Below are 22,667 nucleotides of genomic sequence, written 5' to 3'. Positions count from 1 at the left end.
AAGCATTCCATGCTCGCTCTGCCATTGGTTAAGCTTGGCGCTCCTGAGGTTGCCTCCATCGGGTGCATGTTACCGTTGCAGCACCCTAACCGCATGGTTAGCTGAGGTCATCGCGTTTCTCCCCGTGTCTTTCTGTCAGTGAAAGCGCATCTTCCTACGGAGTAGTACGTGTCAACGTCTGCGTACGTGTTGTTAATTGAAAGTTTTAGTACTACTGAACGTCAACGGTTATTTTCTCAACAAGGTTTGCACCCGGGACAAGAGCGGTTTCTGACACTTCTCTTTCTACATAAAACGAACATAAGCCGCGAAATGTCCAGTACGAAATTTCGTCCGGTGTCCCCCGCTAAAAGATACGTTTGGTCCACGCGAACGAACAGTATCAATTTTTTATATTTTTTTGCGAAGCGAACAGTATCATTTTTAACAGGGAGCGCACCAACTAGGAAGTTGCGAGCATGACAAGCATGCATGCATGGCTACACTTAATTAATTGCGAGCTGGTGGTCTTATAGCTTGATTTTTTCGGACGCGCTTGCTGATTCTCTGCTGATTTTGCTCTGTAGCTTTGACTGTTGACTGGTATTTGTTTTCGCGAGCAACTCACAGATGCTTCGCGCCTTCATCCTCAAATATGACAAATATGACCCTTCAAACGTTGAGTGACCGATCACTTCTCAAATTTATAAAACTACATCCGAACACTTCATACTAAAATTTTTAAACCCATACAAAAGCATGCAAAGAAAAAACCTACATGCTATGTAGATTACCTAAAGCTACTCCTCATCGGAGATGTCGACTATCTCCGTGCCCGGCTCCGGGTACATGGGCGGCAGCTGCAGCTCCGCCGGCACCTTCGACACATGGGTTCGGGTTGCAGGAGGCGGATGGGCTAGGGTTGGGAGACGGCGGACGGCTTAAATAGCCGGATTTTTGCCTCGGGCAGCAAGCCGGAGCGTCGCCACACGACCTTCACATCGCGGCGACGGAGAAGACGTCCGTTGGACTGCCGGGTTTCTGGGCGATTCCGCGTGGGACCCCATCCTCAACCCTACGTGGGGGACGCGTCCGGGCGTCCTCATATCCGCCTCATATTTGGGTTAGATATGAGGGGTGCGGTCAGCCCTGACGTTTGAGTCCCGTTTTAGACTTTTCTTTTCACATACCGAAATGCTTGGGCTTTACACAAGAACATTTGGAGTTTTGGACATAAAAATATGCATGTTTAATTTTTTTCCATACTTTTTTCACATTTGCAAAAATGGCTTTTGCCGCGCATGGGCATATGCTCCCTAGAGCCGAATTTGGTTTCCGTGCCAAATTTTGCTACTAATTTTGTTATTACCTGTCGCACTGTAATCGTGTTTTGCAACAACCGTGAGTAGTTGAGAACTGAGATTGGCGGTGAGCAAAATCAAGGGCACGTTCAAGAATCAACTGCGATGATATGCTCATAATTTCATCACTAAGAAAACTATTATTCATGACAGCTGGTGTTATTTGACAGTATCCCCTTACCTGGTTTCCCAGAAATCGATCATTCCCATTCTCACGTGTACTACTAATTACAACTAGAAAAGATCTTTAGAAAAGCAAAGCTGTTAGCCAGCTTTATCTTCGACCTTCCAGCCTTCGCTTCCTTGACATTTTCTGTTCACCGACTGTTTGGATGCGGCTTGGTTAGAAAATAATGATGTCTTCTTTCTCTTTCTCCTTTTTGCAAAGAAATTATTGTCGCTCTTTTGAACTGGAATGTTCTGATTTATCAAAGCGATTCTCTTTCCAGAACAGAATGTAAAAGATTTCACTCGCTTTGAGTTAGCTGTCTAGCTAATTAATTATATCACCAATGCAGAATTATTTCACGTGTGGTGCACACTGTGTAGCTCATCCACAGATGATATAATTTCTTTCTCTACGGAGTAAAAAAGCTTGAACGAAGCAAAAGACTCGTTATTTTCATTAATTAACAAAAGTTGTGAGAATTGTCCGTCTTTTTTGCTTTTCTAACAGAAATTGTTGCCTTTTTTGAGTTTAGCTTACATTTCCTTTTTTCTGATTTTACTGTTTACAGGGAGCATTTGAGCTCGATCCGGATTAACCATTCTTCTGTTTTTAGTGGATTTTTTTATAGATGATTCCAATCTATTTATCAAACATCAAGATATTACAAAGAATACTAGAATTAATAGAAATTACATCCAGGTCTGTAGACCATCTACCGACGACTGCAAACACTCAAGCGAGCTAAAAGCATGCCACTGTCATCGTCCTCCCTCACCGGAGCTGGATAAACCTTGTTACTCTTCTTCCGATGTCAATTGATAAACTATTCAGTTGAACATTGTGTAGCTCATCCACAAGGGATGTTATACCGTGTTCTCTACGGTTTTTCCTTTTCCTTTTTGACACAATCCTCCATACGTACCAGACTGATTAAGCACGGGTATAATTAATTAAGGCAGTTTGCGTACGTTTAACACAGAGGCGGCTCTAATTCGTAGCTCTGCACTCAAGCTCATGTCATGAAACAGTAGCGTGTACGTATATGTCATGCATATGCAGACATGCCCTTATCTGCATCAAACCATTGCTCCTTTTATTTTTGTTGCAATGAAAATCATGACGTTGCTGTACTTAAAACAAGGCACTGAGAATCTGGAACGATTTTTCATTTTATTTTTTTATTTTTATTTTTGAAACGAGGCAAATTGCCATTTTCATTGATTAAGAAGAAGGAGAATTGCCCAGTTAATTGACGGAAAACCAGGCTAAAACCGATACAATCCAGTCCATAAAATGGGCACCACCGGCCAACCTGGCCACCGACATGAAACACAGAGCTGCGGGACAGCTGCACAAGCCACGGCGGCACATGCCAACAGATGGCCACACACACAAACAACCGACAGCTCCGACTTTGACGACGAGCATCAGGAGGAAAATATGCAGGACTTGCGCTGACCGTGCTCACCGCAAACGACCACTGAGTGCCTGTCATCGTCGCCGCCTGGACTTGCTCCACCGCAGCTCCGACTTCAAAACAACCAGGCAACCCACGGAAGAGCACTTTGGACACGCCGGGAAAATCCGACTATCAAAGCCCGAGCCGCGACCGAAGCTCCTCTCGACGCCGTCATCGTTGCCATACAGAAATCAATGCCCCCGAAACAGCCTCCTCAGCAAACCACGCGGCGAAGATGCCGCCAACCACCGCGGCGAAGATGCCGTCCACCACCGGTCTCCAGTTGTAGCCGGCTCCAAGACGATGCCCTCAAGGAGGAAGAAGACGTGAAGGCGCCTTCATCGCCTGATCCCGCGGATCAGAGGTTTTCCTCCAGAGCCAAGGCCGCGGGAAGAGGGGAGAGATAGCACACTGTAGCGACGCTTCCAAGAAAGAGAGCGAGTGAACAACGTTTTTAAAAGACGAACTATCCTTTACGCCATTAAATTGCTATTTTCTGCGCAGGCAAGAAATATGTTATTATTCGCATGTCATGACCGTAACACGGTTTTGCACGCGAGGTCATATTTTGCCTAGTAGGGATTTGACTTTTCCCTGGGCTTGTTTTTTAACACAGTACGTGCCCTGTTGATCAACGCAAGCAATGTTGTATCCAAGCACAAGCTACCTTATTCGATAGGTAGTTATGGATGAATTTCTGGAGCATTTACCTGTATAGACGAGTGAAGGGACACGGTCAAAAATCAAAACGCACGCTCTTGCCTCTTCGTTCATGGTAAGTCAAAAATCAAAACACATGCTCTTGCCTCTTCATCCATGGTAAGTCAAAAATCAAAACACACACTCTTGCCTCTTCGTCCATGTTAACTCATACATACCACTCCCTCCGTCCCATAATATAAAAATGTTGTGTTAAAAACACTTTTATATTATGAGACGGAGGGAGTAGCTCGGAAAGTGAGAGGAAATTATGCTCAGCGCTGGAAGCGGAACGTCGACAGAGACACCTGACAGACCAGCGCCCGTGCTAATCGTAAACTGGAGACAGACATTCACTCACTAGATTGCCATCACTAAACACGTTCAGGTTCAGGTAACATCCGCCAAAGGGACAGGTTAGAGAGCTACACCTACACTAGTAGTACTTCTCTACACATGAGCTACACTGCTACACTAGTTATACACAAAATCTAAGAGTTACACAAATCACGGAGGCATCGGTGCGTGAGGCTTGATCAAGATGCAGATTCATCGGGGGTCGGCGATTTCGAGTCGGACTTCAGCGAAACTGAGATTTGGTTGAGTTTTCTATATTTTTTCGACATAACAAGAGCAAAATTCAAATCGTCGACCTTCTGGTGGCAGAGCTTCTGTGGATTCTTCATCATCATTATATTGGCTTTGTCTGAGCCTTTCAGCACGACATGGGCGATGCTGAACGAATCCCCTTTCTCCAGCGCGAATTGCCATTCATTGGGTGTGATGTGGAACCAGTCCTTGTTTGAAGTCACGGTCGCCTTCACCTCCACATACTCTGCCGCGCCACCCTCGGGCGTGATGACAATGTCATAGGGAAACCCAGATTCCTTCTCTTCATTCACCCACTTGACATTGCTAGGTCCCAACTGCCCGGCAAGGTATTGGTGTACCGCAGCTTCACCAAGCCTGCCGGTTCTTGACCGCTCGTCTGGCTTGTGAACTGTGGCTTTCCCAGGCGTGCCAGCTCCTGACCCGCTTCCATCTTCTGCAACATCAGCAAGTTTCTCATCAACGTCGGTTAGCTCAGTTTCATCAATCAGACTTGGTGAGCTTCCTGCTTCCAAGTCCAAACAAGCAGGCTCATCATCAACTTCCATCGTACTCTGTATGCCTAGCATATGTTCTGTTGTTGGATTCTCTTTCACGGCATGATCCCCTTCAATCTTGATGGGAACCGAAGTATCTTCCATGGGTCCACACACGACAGGCTTGCTAAGCTCTGATGAAGATGCAATATCATTCACCTTTATCTCTTCCTGGCTTATGTAAGAGGTTTCAAGATCAGGTGCTGTTTCAGGATTATTTGGTGGGTGGCTTTCAATGATTCCTGGGTTCTTCTTACGCTTGAGGGGGCGTCTGGGTTCATCCGGAGGTTGGAGTTCAGCTGTTGGGGGACTAAATATTTCCTCGGCGACAAACGATGAAGAAAAGGACCAAGCAGGTTCCTGTTCAGGCAACGGAGGCACCTTCTGATTATTGACAATAAAAAACTCAATTTGTTCCACTGCGGAGCCAGATTTTGACATGGTTTTGACCATGTGAAGAAAATTTGCGAAGTGTAGATCAACAGATCCATCAAAGAAAAGTTTAGAAATTTCCAGAAGAATCGAATGTGAATCAGCTTCTTGAGTAGCATATAAAATGTTTCCCTGGAAATGAGTAACAAATAAAATCAATTTCAAAACCGATGATGTTACTTAGCGAAAATCTGAAAGTTTCGATGCAACGCGTCGAGCATGTCCACAGATGACAGTAAGGTCGACATCAAATGTTATTGCTAATAAATGCAACGTAAGATCATGGCAAGATAATTTATATCGTATTTTCCAGCTGTACATATATTAGGGGCTGAGAATATATCTAATTTTTCAGGAGAGTGGTTTTCTACACCCCACAGCTCGGTGTTTTCAGGTGTCCTGCGAGATCTTTAAGAAATATTATCCTACCAACATGCATAAAGATGGGATAAATGATGACGGTGAGTCGGTACTAACTATAAACACTGAAAGAAAGTCAGATACTAACCTGTAAAAGACAAGAGCATTCAAATCTTCCCTCACAAGAACTATCACGTCCTTTCAGCATATACTTGTAGGATAACTTCTCAACAACAATAACTTCAAGACTGCTAAGCTTCGTGGCCTCATTTTGCTGAAATTTATTGTAAGTATCTCCATGCATCTTGTAGATGTAACGTTGCATATATGGTAAAAGCCAATTAAGTAAACTAGCCTTTCCTCTGTTGTTCCCTGTACCAGAATGCATTGGTTCACGGTACACAACCTGTGTGAAGGTGGCAATTGTGGATGAGAATCATACAACAAATGGTTGATCTAAAAATCATACAACAAATGGACACTAGCTATCACAAATTGACTTGAATACATATTGAGCGTATGCTCCTACTTCCTTCTGATAAGCTCAACATTTGAAGGGTCATTGAAGTAAATATGCATGTGTAACTGCACAACTGGCAACACAACGAGGACCATATACCTAATATGGTAATTTTCTGTAATTTATTGGAAAAATCTGAACTCGTGAGATTAAATGATGAATGAGGCTTACGGTTTTCTATCATTACTCAAACTCATTGTATTAGTCAGTTACAAACATATTTAATAAAACTCAAACAAGATTAAGATCGCTGGGTTCAGGCAAAAGAATGAGCATATATTGTGCAAACTCACACTGAAGTCTCAGTAAGATTTTGAGAGTAAAATACTCTAAATGTAAAGGAAAATTCAGCAGGAGGGTTAGATTTTGGTCTGCAACTCCATTTACTTCCGAATTCTAAAAAGATAGAAAATAAATTTGGTTCAACTTAAGGCACACAAATTATTGATATTTTTGCTAGGATACTTAGTATTCCTTCTTCACAATTTTATACTGAAGGTTGAATTTCACAGATATCCTGATTTTGCACTCTGTATGAGAACTCAACTAACATACCAGAAAAAGGAAATATGCAATACAACATACAAGCAAGAATGCCACTTATCCGAATATCGATTCTGTCATGTGGTACGATCTAAACAGTTTGGTGATTCTAAGATTCTAGTCAATAGAATCTATGATTTACGATTGTGACAGCTATGATCATATGATTTGAGATCTTAATATCTTATGCATAGAGTTCCGATCCAATTCATAATCTACGATTTTGACAACCTTGTACAAGATTTTTATTACCTTAGAAAGTGCCGGAATACCTATAATGTTCATCAATGCAGCAACCCTCCCATCGAGTTTTTGTTTGTCGTCAAGAGAAAGTACACCAAATTGTATAAATTCGACCTCACGAGTGTTCTGAAATTGCTGCTTCAGCTCATCATCATCTGCCCAGCAAACAAGACCAAAAGATGGATGGAGGGACACCCATGTGCAACCCAGGGTTGGCAATACCGTTGTTTCCAACTTCTGAAGAGATTCTTTCAAGAACAAGATATCGTCCATCTTATAACTTCCAGAATGGAGATCATTAGCCCATCTCACAAATACACGAAACACCTACATAGAGTACCAAAGTGGATTTAATAATGTAGACGAAAACGTCTAGCAGAAAGCCCTAAGCTACCATAAATTGTATTTTTTTTTTTTGGCCCCGAGGGAGTAGAATCATATTAAGGCTGAAACTGCCAACCCTACACTATGCAGGTTTGGTATTTCGTGCATGAAAAACAACTTACATGATTGGCTACTTGTGAAGGCACTGCAACACTTGATAACCGAAGCAGTACCTCAAGGTACTCAGATGTCGTTGGTATCTTTGGAACACCACATGTCTCAGTAAAGAATTCATGGAGGCTTGGATAAGCCACAGACAACATCTTTCTCGGAAACATATTCCCCTTCATTAAAATGGATGCATATATCTTTTCACAACAGCCTGTTGGGTCATGCCAATACAAATCATTTGAAGACATAAATCTCCCGGTTACAGAATCAGTTGATGGTGAACCATGCAGTGGTGTAAATATAGAGCAGAGTGGTAGGAAATCGCGTTTAATGTTGATCTCTCCACTAGCAGCACCTTCTGACATGAAGGTGTAGAATTTGCACATCTGGTCCATTCTGAAGAAAATGCATGTAAAGAATTGCAAGATTATATGGAGCTATGGAGAAATAGAATCAAAATATATATCAGGTATGTACTCCCTCAGTCATAAAATGTAATACGTGTTTAACTTTTCAGTCTCCCATGTGCGATTTTGACTACTTTTCATTTAATATAGCTACTTGTTTTAGTAAAGGACATATATGACATAAAAGTATATTATAAGAAAAATGCAACAATATTGTTCTTACATACCATATTCATATACTTTCACAAATATTAGTGGTCAGAATTTCAAAGTGTTGACAGCGCACATTATAATGTGCATTTATATCTTGGAAAATGGAGTGCTATGTAGTGTTGTTGGATAGCTGCAAATATTTAAGAATATAATTGTCCTTATACAGTTTAATCCACATTCTAAACTTGCATAGCACATAATATTTAATGTTAACTTTTGTGACAGAATATTTATCTAATGTTACAGCTGAAAATGGAGTGCCATGCAGCGCACATTATAATGTGCATTCTAAACTTGAACATAGGCGAATAGTTTTGAAATGTCAAGATAACTAAATAAGTAATATCTGGTGTTTGACAAAATAGGCAAAATCTGATGGTCAAGCAAAAAATAAGTAATATCTGGAAATGTCACCGCATGTTCTAATTTATAGATAACATAACTTTACTTGGTGTGAGACAAGATAAAAGTTAGTACATTATTAGAAATTTAATGAAATAAATCACTCCAAAACAAACGTCATCCTACCTTACCCTTGGTGTGAGACAAGATAAAAGTTAGTACATTATTAGTAACTACTAACTAGTAGTAGCATTTTTCTGTTGTTCAAACAGTAGATGGAGACACCCCATACCTTGCACTAAAATTAGTTTGTGATGCTATCCAATGATTGAGGATCAATAAAGCGTCACTGTGGGATACTGTTGTCTTGAATCCAATATCCTTCCTAAGTAATGTGCTTGATAACTATTCCACAGGAACAAGGTAAGACATTATGATGAAAACACAATATAGTTTGGCAAGGATAAACTACTACCAAGTACTAACCAGTGGTTTAGCATATGGGGCGACGCTACCAAGAAGAGAGCGCACATTTTTAAAATCACAAAATAGATCTCTTGCGTAATGAAGGTCCTCATCCATACTCGATGCTATCCACTTGAAGTTTCACAGACACTTCATAAAGGAAGAGTCAACTTTTCTCTTTTCACCACAATCTGTTGCATTTGTGAGACTCCTAGATTTTGTACTATAACAATCATTCCAGTATTTGTCTAGAACCTTCAGAAGATATATACAATTTTCTCGCAAATTCTTTGAGGTGAGTATTGATAACATAGTCGTCAATTCTGGTGACTCCCAGTCATACACAATATAAGGTGTTTCAGGTATGCCACCTTGGAAGGGAGTACCATTTTGAAAGTCATCAGCCTCATATATATTTTTCTCAACTTCCATTACCTGAACAAAATCAGTCACGCCTAACTGCTCGAAAAATTGCCTCCAACTTTGCAAATTGAATTGCAATGAAGCGGAACTATGATGTGTCAAATAACAAGTGTCAAGTTCAATCCATGCCATATCTACATTCTGAAGGAGCTTGCCTATGTCCACAGAATTTCCATAATGTTTACTGAAGTGAATGGGTACATCAGCTGGGCACTTATAGCCATTATTCGTAAGTAAGACAGGCATCTTGCGTAATTCTGAGACAATCTCTTCTTTCTCTGGGTTGCAGCTTATACAGGGGGCCCGAAGATGTAGCATGATAAAACTCATATACTCTGTCATCATTTTCTCTTCTGGATTAGCATCTGTAGCATTAGACAATGACACCAGGATGTGATTTTTTATAATGTCATGTCCAGACAACTTCAGCACACCAACTTTCAATAAAATATCTATAAGGTCATTTGTTCTCGTCTCTTCGACAATGTAACTATTTTTGCAGGACATGGAGAGGATGTGTGGGCTCACAATGCGAAGGCTACTGTACAGAACTGGGAAGCTCTGCATGCTGATTTTGGATCCGGGCGGAGAGTCGAGAAGATCACAATTCAACCATATTGGGCCATCTGCTATACAGCTAAATGAACCATCTGAAAGTGGGATGCATTGCATTTTCCTGAGAGAACATAAAGTGTCACTTTCAAAATTTGTTCTAAAGGGAAGATCCTGAGAAGAATGAGACAGCAACGCCGAATGAAGTGTAACAAACCAAGCACATAGCCATTCCAGTCCCAGTGACTCAATGCAACCATCAGTTTGGCAAATAGATGACATAACATCAGTCAAAACTTTCGGTCCATACTCATGTATACCTAAGGCCCTTGATAATGTATCGGATACAGTAACATCTTTTGACAAATATCCAAGGTGAAGATGTTCACGGAGTATGGTATCAGGCAATATCTTTCTAGCCTGTTCATCCCAACCCCTTAGTGTGTTGCATGGGTGGACCCACTGCAAACTGGAGCCCTCCAAAACCATGCAGCAGGTCAGGCGCAACTTGGAAAGGATCAAATGAGGGAGCTGAGAAAAGAACCCATGAACTTCTCCCGGTAGAGGCACAAAACTCATCAAGGCTGTAACAGCCCACTTCTTCTCTAGAAGAAGGCAAGACAAAATCTCCTTGAAGAATGAATTTAAGACCGTAGTTCCTTAGAGGAAGGAAAGCAAACACAGGTTGTTGCTTTAAATAAGGTTCATATTCTCCATCCTCTGTCTCCTGCAAAGAAAATGCCATAGCTATCTCTGTGCTACAGACATCATGACGAACAAGCGAGCCCTGTAATTTCTTAGTAACTACCAACCAGCTCACTGTCTCATTCCCACGTGAGACTTTCACAATGCCATCGGCAAGAGATTTTCTTCTCGTTATTAGAAATTTCTCACTGAGCATATTTTTGAATTTGATGCATTTTAGCCTGTGAAGGAACAAGAGCAGAGATGGGTCAAGATCTGAAAACATGGACACGACGGAGCACATACCAGTGCCCTCCCTGAAGTTTGACCTGAAAGGGAGCAAAATACAAGTTTTCCAGGAGGAGCATGCATCGTAGCTGTCTTCAGGAGATAATATTCTACTCAAAGGATTAGTATCAAAAGGTGGAATTGCAGTCGGCAAGATAAAACCAATCTGGCCTTCTGTAATGTCGAATTTCACATGAAAACCATTTGAATGGATCTCTGGAGCATCAGTTACCTGCAAAAGAATGAATATGTGTTTGTCAAAATTAGGATAATACTATGTAACTCAAAGGAGAACACAAAGTCATAAGAGATGGAAAAGGAAAGGTACACATATAGTTAAACTGACTGATGAAACAAGAGATATATGCACTTAAGATGGTAGCCATATATAAATTCAATTGAAAAATAATTCTATTTACACCTACCCGAAATACTGACTTGAATCCAATGCCTTTATTTCCAATATACCCCATGTTTGACCCTTTCTTTGTAGAATTACCAATGTCACACAACGCTCTAATGTTATCAGCAGAAAAGCCCGTCTCGTTATTAAGAACAGCAATTCCATCATCCTGAAGAACAAACGCTAATGTTGGTTCGACATCCTTGAGATAAGTATTGTCATCAGCATTCTGTATCTGAAATATAGAAGAATAATGACACCAAATCAATATCTGCAGACACGCACCACTCCCAAGCACACAGAAGAAATAAAATAAAAGAGGAATGAATGGGACTAAAAGCATACTAGCTCAAGGATTATGTGAGAGTCCTGAGAATATAGCTCTTGTGAGAGACAATGAAGGGCTCTGCCAAGTCGAGCATGCTGCTTTTTCAGCAAGCTGCTTTTTCAGCAAGCTGCTATCAGTATAACTTAGTGTCTGATCCAAACCAAACTCCTCTTGACGTATAGTTTCAATAATAACAGCTGCTTTCTCAAGATTTATTTCTTCAATCGCTGGGGGCTTGTTAGTAGCTAGTAATTCGGCCATATCTGCCTTGCTTCCATCATGATCTAACACTTGCATATTTTCATCATCTATAGCCTCCAATCTAGGAGACGATTTACTTCTCTTATTTACTACTACCATGTTATCATCTGTGGTAGTAAGCATGTTAGTATTTTTATGTGGATGACCTCCAGAAACAGCCGATGCATGACAAGAAGATGAATTAGTTTCTCTGTTTCCATAAGCATCTTCAGTCCGACATGTTGTGGGACAATCTTCAACCCATTCAGCGATTCCAAGTGATGATCCAATGTTGCGAAGCATGCAAAGCTGCCAAGTTTCATTGCATGCATGCAAGATGGATGAATAGCAATTCTTAGTAACAGTCCGAAGTCCTGACAATAGTATATCTGCTGCCAGACTCCAGAATTCAGAAGGTAGATGGCCAAGACAGTCTAGTATAAATTTCGCGATCAACTGAAGAGTGTGGTCAATGTTTAATAAGCTTTTAGACGTAATCTTTCTTACACAAGTGTTCTCAGGATTTCCTTGAATACGACCAATATAGTGAGAAGAAAAGCTATGCTGTTCAGCAATTTGTGTATGCACTTCCTCGTACATATTTGTCCCCCCTTCAGAACCAGTGCTGGTCAAATCGATGTTGCTATTCATTATAGCATCTATTGCTCGTTGTGCATAACACTTCAGTAACGAAATTGGAGCATTGCTAGAACCATTGTAAATGTGTAGCAAGGATAGCAGCTTCACTGCCACTTGAAACGGTGATTGCTGAATGACAGCTTCTAGAAAATGCTCAACAGTGGCTGATGGATCTATTCTAACGAACCTGCCATCTCTGGTCACAATGCATGACAAATCTTGAATTGGACCTGTATTTACCAACCAATGTATTAAGGAGCCCAGTGAAGGAGCAAACAGCATATCCCAATTTGACCAAAGAAGAAGATCAGACAAGAAGGGAGCCTTGAGTAAGCACTTAATTGCTTCTTGTGAAGAAACTGAACTAGGATAAGATTGTGGAGCAATATCATTCCCCAACACATCACCATTACCTAGCAAAATCCCAGACCAGCGTTTCTGCAACAGTGCAATGGAGAACTTTATGGTGTTTGTTTGCATGCTCTTTCTTTGAGCCTCAACAGTGCCAATGAGTCCTCCTAATTTGTTTTGCACTATATCAACAGTGATTGTTGGAAACTGCCTTTTCAGAAGCATAAGGAGACTATCCACTGAAAATTCACCATTTTCCAGCCAGTTACTCTCAGCTTGACAGAGTAAAACTTCAATTTGTTCATGCATTACACAAATTTCCAGAGAGGAAGAACTAGAAAGCTCCCCATTTAAGAAACCACTCCAGTTAGGGGGGAAATGATGAACATGTCTATCCAAAAACTCAAGGAAAGACCCATGGCCAAGAGCACTAAATTGATGGGCTGAAAAATGGCTCGTTACCCATGATTCACATTCATGAAGTTTCTTCAGAGAGAAAATATTCTTCAGTTGCAAAGATCCTTCACTTACTCCAATGTTGGATTAAAAATATGCAATTGTTCTTTTGATGACATCATCAATTGGAACACCTGCACAAACCAATGCCAAATGTGAATAGGTCTTCCGCATATACTTATGGTTCTGAAAAGGCAGTTTCCAACAACACCCGCATAACAGTGTTGTCTCCGCCTCTCCGAATGACTCGGTAGGCCCAAAATAAGCGAATATCCATTTTGGTTCCTGAACTCATCTGATCTCGGTGAACAGTAAAATCAAAATAAATACTAGAAAAATTCAAAAAAATCTGTTTTTTTTTGCATGCAAGATATTTTAGTGCGCGAGGTCCGCTCCAAATTTCAGCGCATTTGGACATCTGAGCAGCTCTCAGCAAAAACAAAAAACAAAATCGGTCCCGAACAGTAAACTTTTTCATTGGCACAGTGGTAAAGCTGCTAAGGTCACGGGTTCAAGTCCTGGAAACAGCCTCTTGCAGAAATGTAGGGAAAGGCTGACTATAGACCCAAAGTGGTCAGACCCTTCCCCGGACCCTGCGCAAGCGGGAGCTGCATGCACCGGGCTGCCCTTTTTTTAGTATTTCTTTTGATTTTACTGTTCATGCACAGGAGCAGATGAGCTCGGGAGTCATTTAGCCGCTCTCCAAAATAAGCAGCTATTCACGCACACACACACATGCACACAAAAATAAGGAGGGGGGGGGGGGAGAGAGAGAGAGAACTGTCTCGGGGTTTATTGCTGCCCTCATTACTGCATCCAGGTTTATGATCCGTGCCTTCAGGAACGTCAAGTTCTAATGACGGACATAAAGGAGCTCCGATTAATCTAACCTGCATGTATCCGTGTAGAAGGTGAATACAGATACCAAAATGGTAACGTTACGTCATAACAAAAAAACCTCTAGCTGGGGGAAATATAAAATGAATCATAAATATTTAGCTACATTACATAATTGGACATTAATGGACGCATCAGAGTGAACAGAATAAGTGTCAACATAGTAAGACTGACTTTGATATCGTACATATATGTGGATACAAGCTAGAAGCTACAGAAAGGAGCAAACAAAACATGAAATGGACTGTCGTACATATCATTCAGATCTCCTTGTCCCCGCAAGAAAGTATATGTTCCTCTATTTACGTCATGATATTTAAATTAGTGCAAACAACTAGGACCAGGTTTCAGATTAAGTGCAGGGGAGTGCCAAGTAATTTTTGCAAACCACATACACGAATTTATGAAGTAGAGAAATTTGCAACTAAGGGAGATCCAGTATCAACCCAACCCAATAATAAACTTAGGTTGAGTGGATTTTACGCCCAGTGGCCAGATATATCATGTGACAGCTGACTCGGAGCTAAAACGAGTAGAAGCAGCATCCTCATCATACGTACAGCATGGGGAGAAAAGGAAAAAATTCAAGGATATGTGAGCAGACATATAAAATGTATAAATTGCATATAAACAAGATAATCAACTTACAGCAGCATTGAGCAAGCCAATGGAAGGGTATTGCGTGAATATTGTTTTCACTCTGTTCATTTGTTCTGGGGTTACCGTGTCACAGTCATAGGTCTTTAGCATGGATTCCAGGATCTGCATGATGACAAGTTAAAGAAGGTTGCATCAGAAATAAAGAGGCTGGCTGAACTGAACACATCATCATCTGACCTCTGCTTTCAGTGATTTTAATGCGTTGAGATGCAAATATGGATCTATGAGTTATGATGGAACAAGTAGCATATTCATAGGGTGATGATTCCTTGAGATCCTAGTTATTATCTCAACGAAACATGGATTCACCATTACAATATGTAATAAACTTATAAAGCATACCCTGTCAACTGGATGTTGAAGGCACGGCTCCCTCCAGGTCGCTATAAACTCCTGCAGCTCATCCAAGCTCAGGGTGTATGGTTCTTCATGTTTTTGCTGCTGCTTCTTCTTCTTCTTCTTCTTCTTATTCGAGGGAAGTTTGGACCAAGAGTCCGGGCAATCCCGCTGCTTCTGAAAGCTGAAGAGAGATGTTTTTTCTTCATGTTTTTGCTTCTTGATGGGCCGCTCTACCACCCGAAACCAAGAGGCTGGCCAATCGTGGTCGGACATTTCATCATCATCTGAATCAACGCGCATACGAAAGCCCGGGACCTTCTCGACAGTAATTTGTCCGCCTTGAGATCCGCCGCCGGCCACGATACCAGAAGAAAGTGCGGCCGCCAGGTGAGCAGGGGAGCCGGCTTGCTGGCCGAACCTGGGGCCACCGCCACCGCCACGGCCACCGAATCCGCTCCCGTCACCAAACACGATCTGGCCGGCATTATCCCTGCCGCTGCCGAAGTTGCCGGCGAACGGGCCAGCGCCGGCGCCGAAACCAGCGGTTCCACCGCCTAGGCGGCCGCCGTTTCCTTGTCCAGCGCCGAAAGTCCACACCATCCCTGCATGCGGAAGGAATCCTCACAAACGACTGAGATTGGGTGGGGATTCGAGAGGGATTGGGGAGAGAGCGAGGGAGGAAAGGCGGGGCGGGATTAAGAGTCTTAATTCTTCAGCGATGGTCTCTGGGTTCAGTTACGCAGGGGTTTTTCTTGGACAAAAGATTCCCATTGACCGCACGATCCAGCGGCCACCCGCGCGAGCGTGGCGCCTCCTGCTTTCCTCTGCCTCGGCCCGCTGTACTGACAGAACTTTGGCCTGTTTGGATTGCGCCCATGCCTGCCCGACCAAAACGGGGGCAAGCTAAAATATTGGCGAAGGAATTCGTCATCAGAAAGGGCCTATTTGGATGGTAGCCCACGGCTGCCATGCCAAATTCTTAACGTTGACTGGAGTGCTTGGCGTCCGTTTGGATTGCAGCCAAAGTTTTGGCTCACAGCCAATTATTTGGTCACCCGATGAGCTTCTGTGTACGCACGCTGACGAGTTTTCTGACGACGAATTCCTTCGCCAATATTTTGGCTTGCCCCCGTTTTGGTCGGGCAGGCATGGGCGCAATCCAAATAGGCCAGAAACTCGCCAGCGTGCGTACACAGAAGCTCATCAGGTGACCAAATAATTGGCTGTGAGCCAAAACTTTGGCTGCAATCCAAACGGACGCCAAGCACTCCAGTCAACGTTAAGAATTTGGCATGGCAGCTGTGGGCTACCATCCAAACAGGCCCTAAAGCCCCTCAGCCAGGCTCGGAGGCGCAGGTGAGGAAACGCGACGCCCAACTCATGCGACCAGGCGTGCGTCTCTGGGAAAGAATTGGTGGGGTCACCTCTTGGCCGAATCTGTCGCTCTATACGGTCATCTTCACCTCACCTCACCGTCCAAACTTCCGTCACCATTCCCTCACTTCAAGCTCTTTATCCCGCGTGGATTGACACTGACGAACAGGTAAGCGGTGCTTCTTCTCCGCCCGGCGGTACACGATGGCGGCAATTCGTGTCCTGAAATGTCCCGGTGTCCCATATAGTTTATTCGGGAATAAATTATTTTTTTGCGGCGGCATCTCTCAGCAGCTATAACAGATAATTTTCCACCACGGATTGATGGAAGTTTTTGCCGAATTTAAGGAGTTCGTAGTAGTTACCATATCATAGTGTCAAGGCTCTCCAACAACAATTGTTATGCAATCATGAAGATTTCACGGGCGACTTAAAACCGTGCCTGTAGTAAATGATTTGCATAGAAATAAGAGTCCACAATTTAAAACGGTTGATAATAAAAATGCTTACCAAAATAGCAAAATGAAGTGTTTCACTTGAAATACAATATACGCAGAAAGCTCCAAAGTATGTAAACAAAGATGATTGGTAAATTGGAAAATCACCCTGCAAACCTGGAAAATTCCAGTACTCAAATTCTCAAATAGATGTGAATCAGAATAAAATTTTGGAATATCATAGTAATCCAATTCTCAAACAGATGGGAATCACTCCCCAAATTTGGAAATACCGTAACCTAATTCCCAATAGCAACACCGTTTTTTAGATTAAAAACCCTAGCCATAGTTCGAGTCAATGGGAAGAAAGATCAAAGAAAACAGAGGCTTGGACTTGAAATAGATGAGGAAGTTACCTTGCCGTGATTTTTCTCCAGCGATCGAGGGAAAAGCGGCGTGCCACCACGCGATGGTGAGTCGCGGGTCAGCCTACAAGATAGGGCGAGGCCATGAGGACTGGGTACGGAGGAGGCAAGAAACCAGAAGGCAATACACGCAGATCCACAGAGATCGATCGATTAGATTGATCTAACTATCGTGAGGGCATGACCGCATGGGCCGTTAGATGGGCCGCGCGAGCGCTCAGTCGCTGGTGGTGTCTTCCGGTGTCCAACAACAAATTTTACCGGTGTCACATGTCTACCTGGCCTATATATATAGCGTAGTCAGAAAAATTAGCCGGTGTCCTGTGACACCGGTTGGTCTTACGTAGGTCCGCCCCTGTCCTTTCTCCCACGTGTTCCGTCCTCCTTCCGGCTACATCGATGGTTGTGAGTTCGACCACTCCTTCCTCTTTGTTCGTTCCAGCTAGATATGTGAGCATGTGATAGGAGTATATCTGTAAGCATGTTGTAGCATTGTACGCTGTCGATATATTGGAATGTGATGTTGTGGTAGCTAATGGTGATGGATTTGTAGCATGCTAGGTGTTGCTTGTAGGATTTGATGAGCTTCATGTTGTTTTCATGTCGGCAAGAATGATAATATGGTAGGTATGATACTAGTCTGTGAACCAGAGGATGCGTGGTATGCTAGTTTGAAAGTATGTAGAGGTGTGGTTGTGTGTTGAACTCCATGGTATGATATAAGATTGAAGAACGGTCACAGGGTAGTATGTTAAACTTGATGATCTATGTGTACTATGCTTATTGTCCATGTTTAGTGCTCATTCATACTATCCATGTTTAGTGTTCTCCACTCTTGATGATACTAACGCTTGTAGGACATGAACACACAAAAGTTTAGTCAGGACATTGTTGACAGTGCCCTGCACCGGGGGTGGCTCTCTCAGGAGAGCTCGGCCTCGTTGCCTACGAGGGGCCCACATGGCCCAATACAAGAGAGAAGCCCTAGGAGAGCATCGGAGGCCTTCGTGCCCTCCAAGGCTAAGGGCGGCGGCGCCCCAGATCGCATCTACTAACGTGTAAACCCTAGGCCTCCCTGTCTATATAAAGGGAGCTCAGGGAACCCTCTAGACCATCTATTCTCAGATAGGCAAACTCTCGGTAACAATATCATACACTATTGTAACTCCTCGCACGCAGCATCCCTCCACGATGAGGGATCTGACAGTATTTTGCATTGTCAATTTTCTTGTCCGAGAAGGCGAAAAGAAAGTAGGTGGAACAAACCCCCTCGTGACGCCTTCCCAGGGTGCCGTCGAGGGAGATCCCTAGCACCGCCAGCAGCAGTCCACATCACATCCCTTTCTGCCACCGCTGTCGCCGGCGTAGCCTGTGGTGGCGGTGGGCCTGGTGCCGAAGGGCCAATGTGATGGATGCGGTAGGGATCCCCATGGAGCGGCTAGGGCAGGGCCATTGGGGAGCACGCGCACATCGGCCAGGGCGTCGTCCTTGGTTGTGCAGCGGCAGTGGTCTTCCCTATGGATGGCGGGAACCCGTGGGTTCTCCGGCGACGGCGGGCGCGGCGGTGGCCGTGGATCTGGATCCCACCCACTCGTCGGTTTTGCCTATGGCCGGTCGGCGGTTGAGGGGTCGGCGAGGGTTGTTGGTTCCCTGTCGGCTATTCTTGACTATCTTCGGCACCTCTCTTGTGTACACCATAGTTCACTATTCTTGACTATGATGAAGCCCGAATAACTATTAGCACATCGTCGGCAGCTAGAGTCGAGCGATTGTCAGAACTTTGTACAAAAAGACATCATGCCACCAATGAATTGAACCAAAGCAACACTCGAGGTAAGCATAGCAAGAACATCAAAACCCTCACATCCACATGTGATCCGGATCACAACTTGCACCTACTCATATAACTGCTCATGATGCCAATGTAGGGAAACGTAGCAGAAAAGAAAAAAAATCACACCTACGCACACCCAAGATCAATATGAAGATGCATTACGGGTTGGGATCATGATCGTTCCCGTCACTGAGTTGCAGTGGAAGAAGAATGTGTCGGTGTAGATCATACTTGGAGTACCTCAAACCGTCGACGAACGATCCTGCGAACTGCCCATGAATAGTCCCTCGAACCAAAGATCAAAAGCACAACCTCTCTACTTGGTTGCAAGCGTGCAACCTTCACAATCCGGCAGCGCTTCGCCGTCCAGAGCTAATCGTCGCTAGAGAATTAGAGGGAGGAGATTAGAACCACACTGGGCTTCTAATTATGAGAATTAGAGGAACTAGACCTAGCTCTAATTAGTCAACTGGGACCGACTAGAACTAGAAGAACTAGAGGAGGCTCCAAAACTTGTGTCAAAAGGGACCAAAAACCTTTACTATATATAGGTGGAGGGGGGGAGGAGGCGTCACACATGGGGGAGGGAGTTTCCCCCTTGTGGTCAGCCAAGAGGAGGGGGAACCCCCTCCAATTCGGCCTCTCCTTTCCTTCCACAAGGAGGGATGGTGCGCCACCTCCACTTGGGCCCAGGTGGGTGATACGTTTCCAACGTATTTATAATTTTTGATTGTTCCATGCTATTATATTATCCATCTTGGATGTTTTATATGCATTATATGCTATTTTATATCGTTTTTGGGACTAACCTATTAACCTAGTGCCCAGTGCCAGTTGTTGTTTTTTCCTTGTTTTTGTCTTTTACAAAAAATCAATACCAATCGGAGTCCAAACGAAACGGAACTTTTTGAGGATTTTTCTTGGACAAGACGCCTAGGAAGCTTCGGGAGGAGGCCAGAAGGGCCAAAGATGGGCCACAAGCTCACAAGGCATGCCCTAGGAGTGTACCCCCCAAGCATGTGGGCCCATCGTGGCACCCCTAACTCTAATTCCAGCTCTATAAACACCCAAATATTCCTCATATACCAGAGGGCACACCAAAAATACCTTTCCGCCGCCGCAAGCTTCTGTTCTCGTGAGATCCCATCTTGGGGCCTTTTCCGGCACTCTGCCGGAGGGGGATTCGATCACGGAGGGCCTCTACACCAACCTTGCTACCCTTCCGATGATGTTTGAGTAGTTTACCATAGACCTATGGGTCCATAGCTAGTAGCTAGATGACTTCTTCTCTCTCTCTTTGATCTTCAATACAATGTTTTCCTCGATGTTCTTGGAGTTCTATTCGATGTAATCTTTTTTGCGGTGTGTTTGTTGAGATCCGATGGATTGTGGGATTATGATCAGATTATCTATGAATATTATCTGAGTCTTCTCTGAACTTTTTTATGCATGATTAAGATAGCTTTGTATTTCTCTCAGATCCATTGATTTGGTTTGGCCAACTAGATTGATCTTTCTTGCAATGGAGAGGTGCTTTGTGATGGATTCAATCTTGTGGTGTCCTCACCCAGTGACAAAAGGGGTAGCAAGGCACATATTTGTATTGTTGCCATTAAGGATAAAAAGATGGGGTTTTTACCATATCTTTTGGATCTATCCCTCTACATCATGTCATCTTGCTTAAGGCGTTACTCCGTTCTTGTTAACTTAATACACTAGATGCTTGTTGGATAGCGGTCGATATGTGGAGTAATAGTAGTAGATGCAGGCAGGAGTCGGTCTACTTGTCACGGACGTGATGCCTATATCCATAATCATTGCCTTGAATATCATCATAACTATGCGCTTTTCTATCAATTGCTCAACAGTAATTTTTTACCCATCGTATGTTTCTTTCAAGAGCGAAGCCTATAGTGAACCCTATGGCCCTCGGGTCTATTTATATCATATTATTTTTAGATCTATAAAATCAAAAACTCAAAAATACCTTGCTGAAATTTATCTACCTTTACTTTATTTTACATTTTTACTTATCTTTTATATCAATCTCTATCAGATCTCACCCTTGCTAGTGACCGTGAAGGGATTGACAACCCCTTTTTCGCGTTGTGTGCAAGTGTTTGTTAGTTTGTGCAGGTGCATCTATTGAGGACTTGTGTGTTCCTCCTACTGGATTGGTACCTTGGTTCTTAACTGAGGAATATACGTATCTCTACTTTATTGCATCACTCTTTTCTCTTCAAGGGAAAATCAACGCAAGCTCAAGAAGTAGCAGTGGGCCAAGTTGTTTGATGTCGGCTAGGACTACGTCGGTATTTCCCCAAAGAGGAAGGGATGATGCAGCACAACGACGGTAGGTATTTCCCTCAGTGATGAAACCAAGGTTACCGAACCAGTAAGAGAACCAAGCAACACAACGTAAACAGCCCCTGCACACAAATAACAACCACTCGCAACCGACGTGTTAAAGGGGTTGTCAATCCCTTTCAGGTAACAGCGCCAGAAATTGGTGCGCGGACGGGATGAAGTTGTAATAGATTGAATAAATAGATCGCAAATAGAATAAAGTGAAGCAAAGTATTTTTGGATTTTTGGATTAATAGATCTGAAATTAAATGGAAAATAAAAGTAGATCGCAAAGGCAAATATATGAGAAAGAGACCCGGGGGCCATAGATTTCACTAGTGGCTTCTCTCGAGAAAAATAGCAAACGATGGATAAACAAATTACTGTTGGGCAATTGATAGAAGTTCAAATAATCATGAAGATATCCAGGCAATGATCATTACATAGGCATCACGTCCAAGATTAGTAGACCAACTCCTGCCTACATCTACTACTATTACTCCACACATCGACCGCTATCCAGCATGCATTCAGTGTATTAAGTTCATGGAGAAACGGAGTAATGCAATAAGAACGATGACATGATGTAGACAAGATCTATCTATGTAGAGATAAACCCCATCGTTTTATCCTTAGTAGCAACGATACATACGTGTCGGTTCCCCTTCTGTCACTGGGATCAAGCACCATAAGATCGAACCCACTACAAAGCACCTCTTCCCATTGCAAGATAAATAGATCAAGTTGGCCAAACAAAACCCAAATATCAGATAAGAACTACGAGGCTATAAGAGATCATGCATAAAAGAGATCAAAGAAACTCAAATACTTTTATGGATATAAAAAGATAGATCTGATCATAAACTCAAAGTTCATCTAATCCCAACAAACACACCACAAAAAGAGTTACATCATATGGATCTCCAAGAGACCATTGAAGGAAATATGCCCTAGATGCAATAATAAAGTTGTTATTTATATTTTCTTATATCATGATATATGTTTATTATTCATGCTAGAATTGTATTAACCAGAAACTTATTATGTGTGGATACATAGACAAACAGAGTGTCCCTAGTATGCCTCTACTTGAGTAGCTCGTTAATCAAAGATGGTTAAGTTTCCTAGCCATGGACATGTGTTGTCATTTGATGAACGG

General features: G+C 42.9%; 1 protein-coding gene across 1 annotated transcript; it reads right to left on the bottom strand.

The window, feature by feature from the left end:
* Nucleotides 1-4,007: 4,007 nt before the first annotated feature.
* Nucleotides 4,008-15,905, bottom strand: LOC125509196 (protein NO VEIN-like). The gene is given in 13 exon segments (XM_048674109.1): nucleotides 4,008-5,376; nucleotides 5,753-6,010; nucleotides 6,920-7,237; nucleotides 7,417-7,801; nucleotides 8,660-8,772; nucleotides 8,854-10,402; nucleotides 10,404-11,011; nucleotides 11,205-11,417; nucleotides 11,528-11,641; nucleotides 11,643-13,330; nucleotides 13,978-14,086; nucleotides 14,742-14,855; nucleotides 15,096-15,905. Coding segments are annotated over 10 exon segments (6,138 nt in total). The 5' UTR covers nucleotides 13,050-13,330; nucleotides 13,978-14,086; nucleotides 14,742-14,855; nucleotides 15,096-15,905; the 3' UTR covers nucleotides 4,008-4,203.
* Between the last annotated feature and the right edge of the window lie 6,762 nt (nucleotides 15,906-22,667).

Source organism: Triticum urartu, chromosome 5 (assembly GCF_003073215.2).
Source record: "Triticum urartu cultivar G1812 chromosome 5, Tu2.1, whole genome shotgun sequence".
In the NCBI taxonomy this organism is placed as follows: Eukaryota; Viridiplantae; Streptophyta; class Magnoliopsida; order Poales; family Poaceae; genus Triticum; species Triticum urartu.
This window is presented reverse-complemented; position numbering and strand designations above follow the sequence as displayed.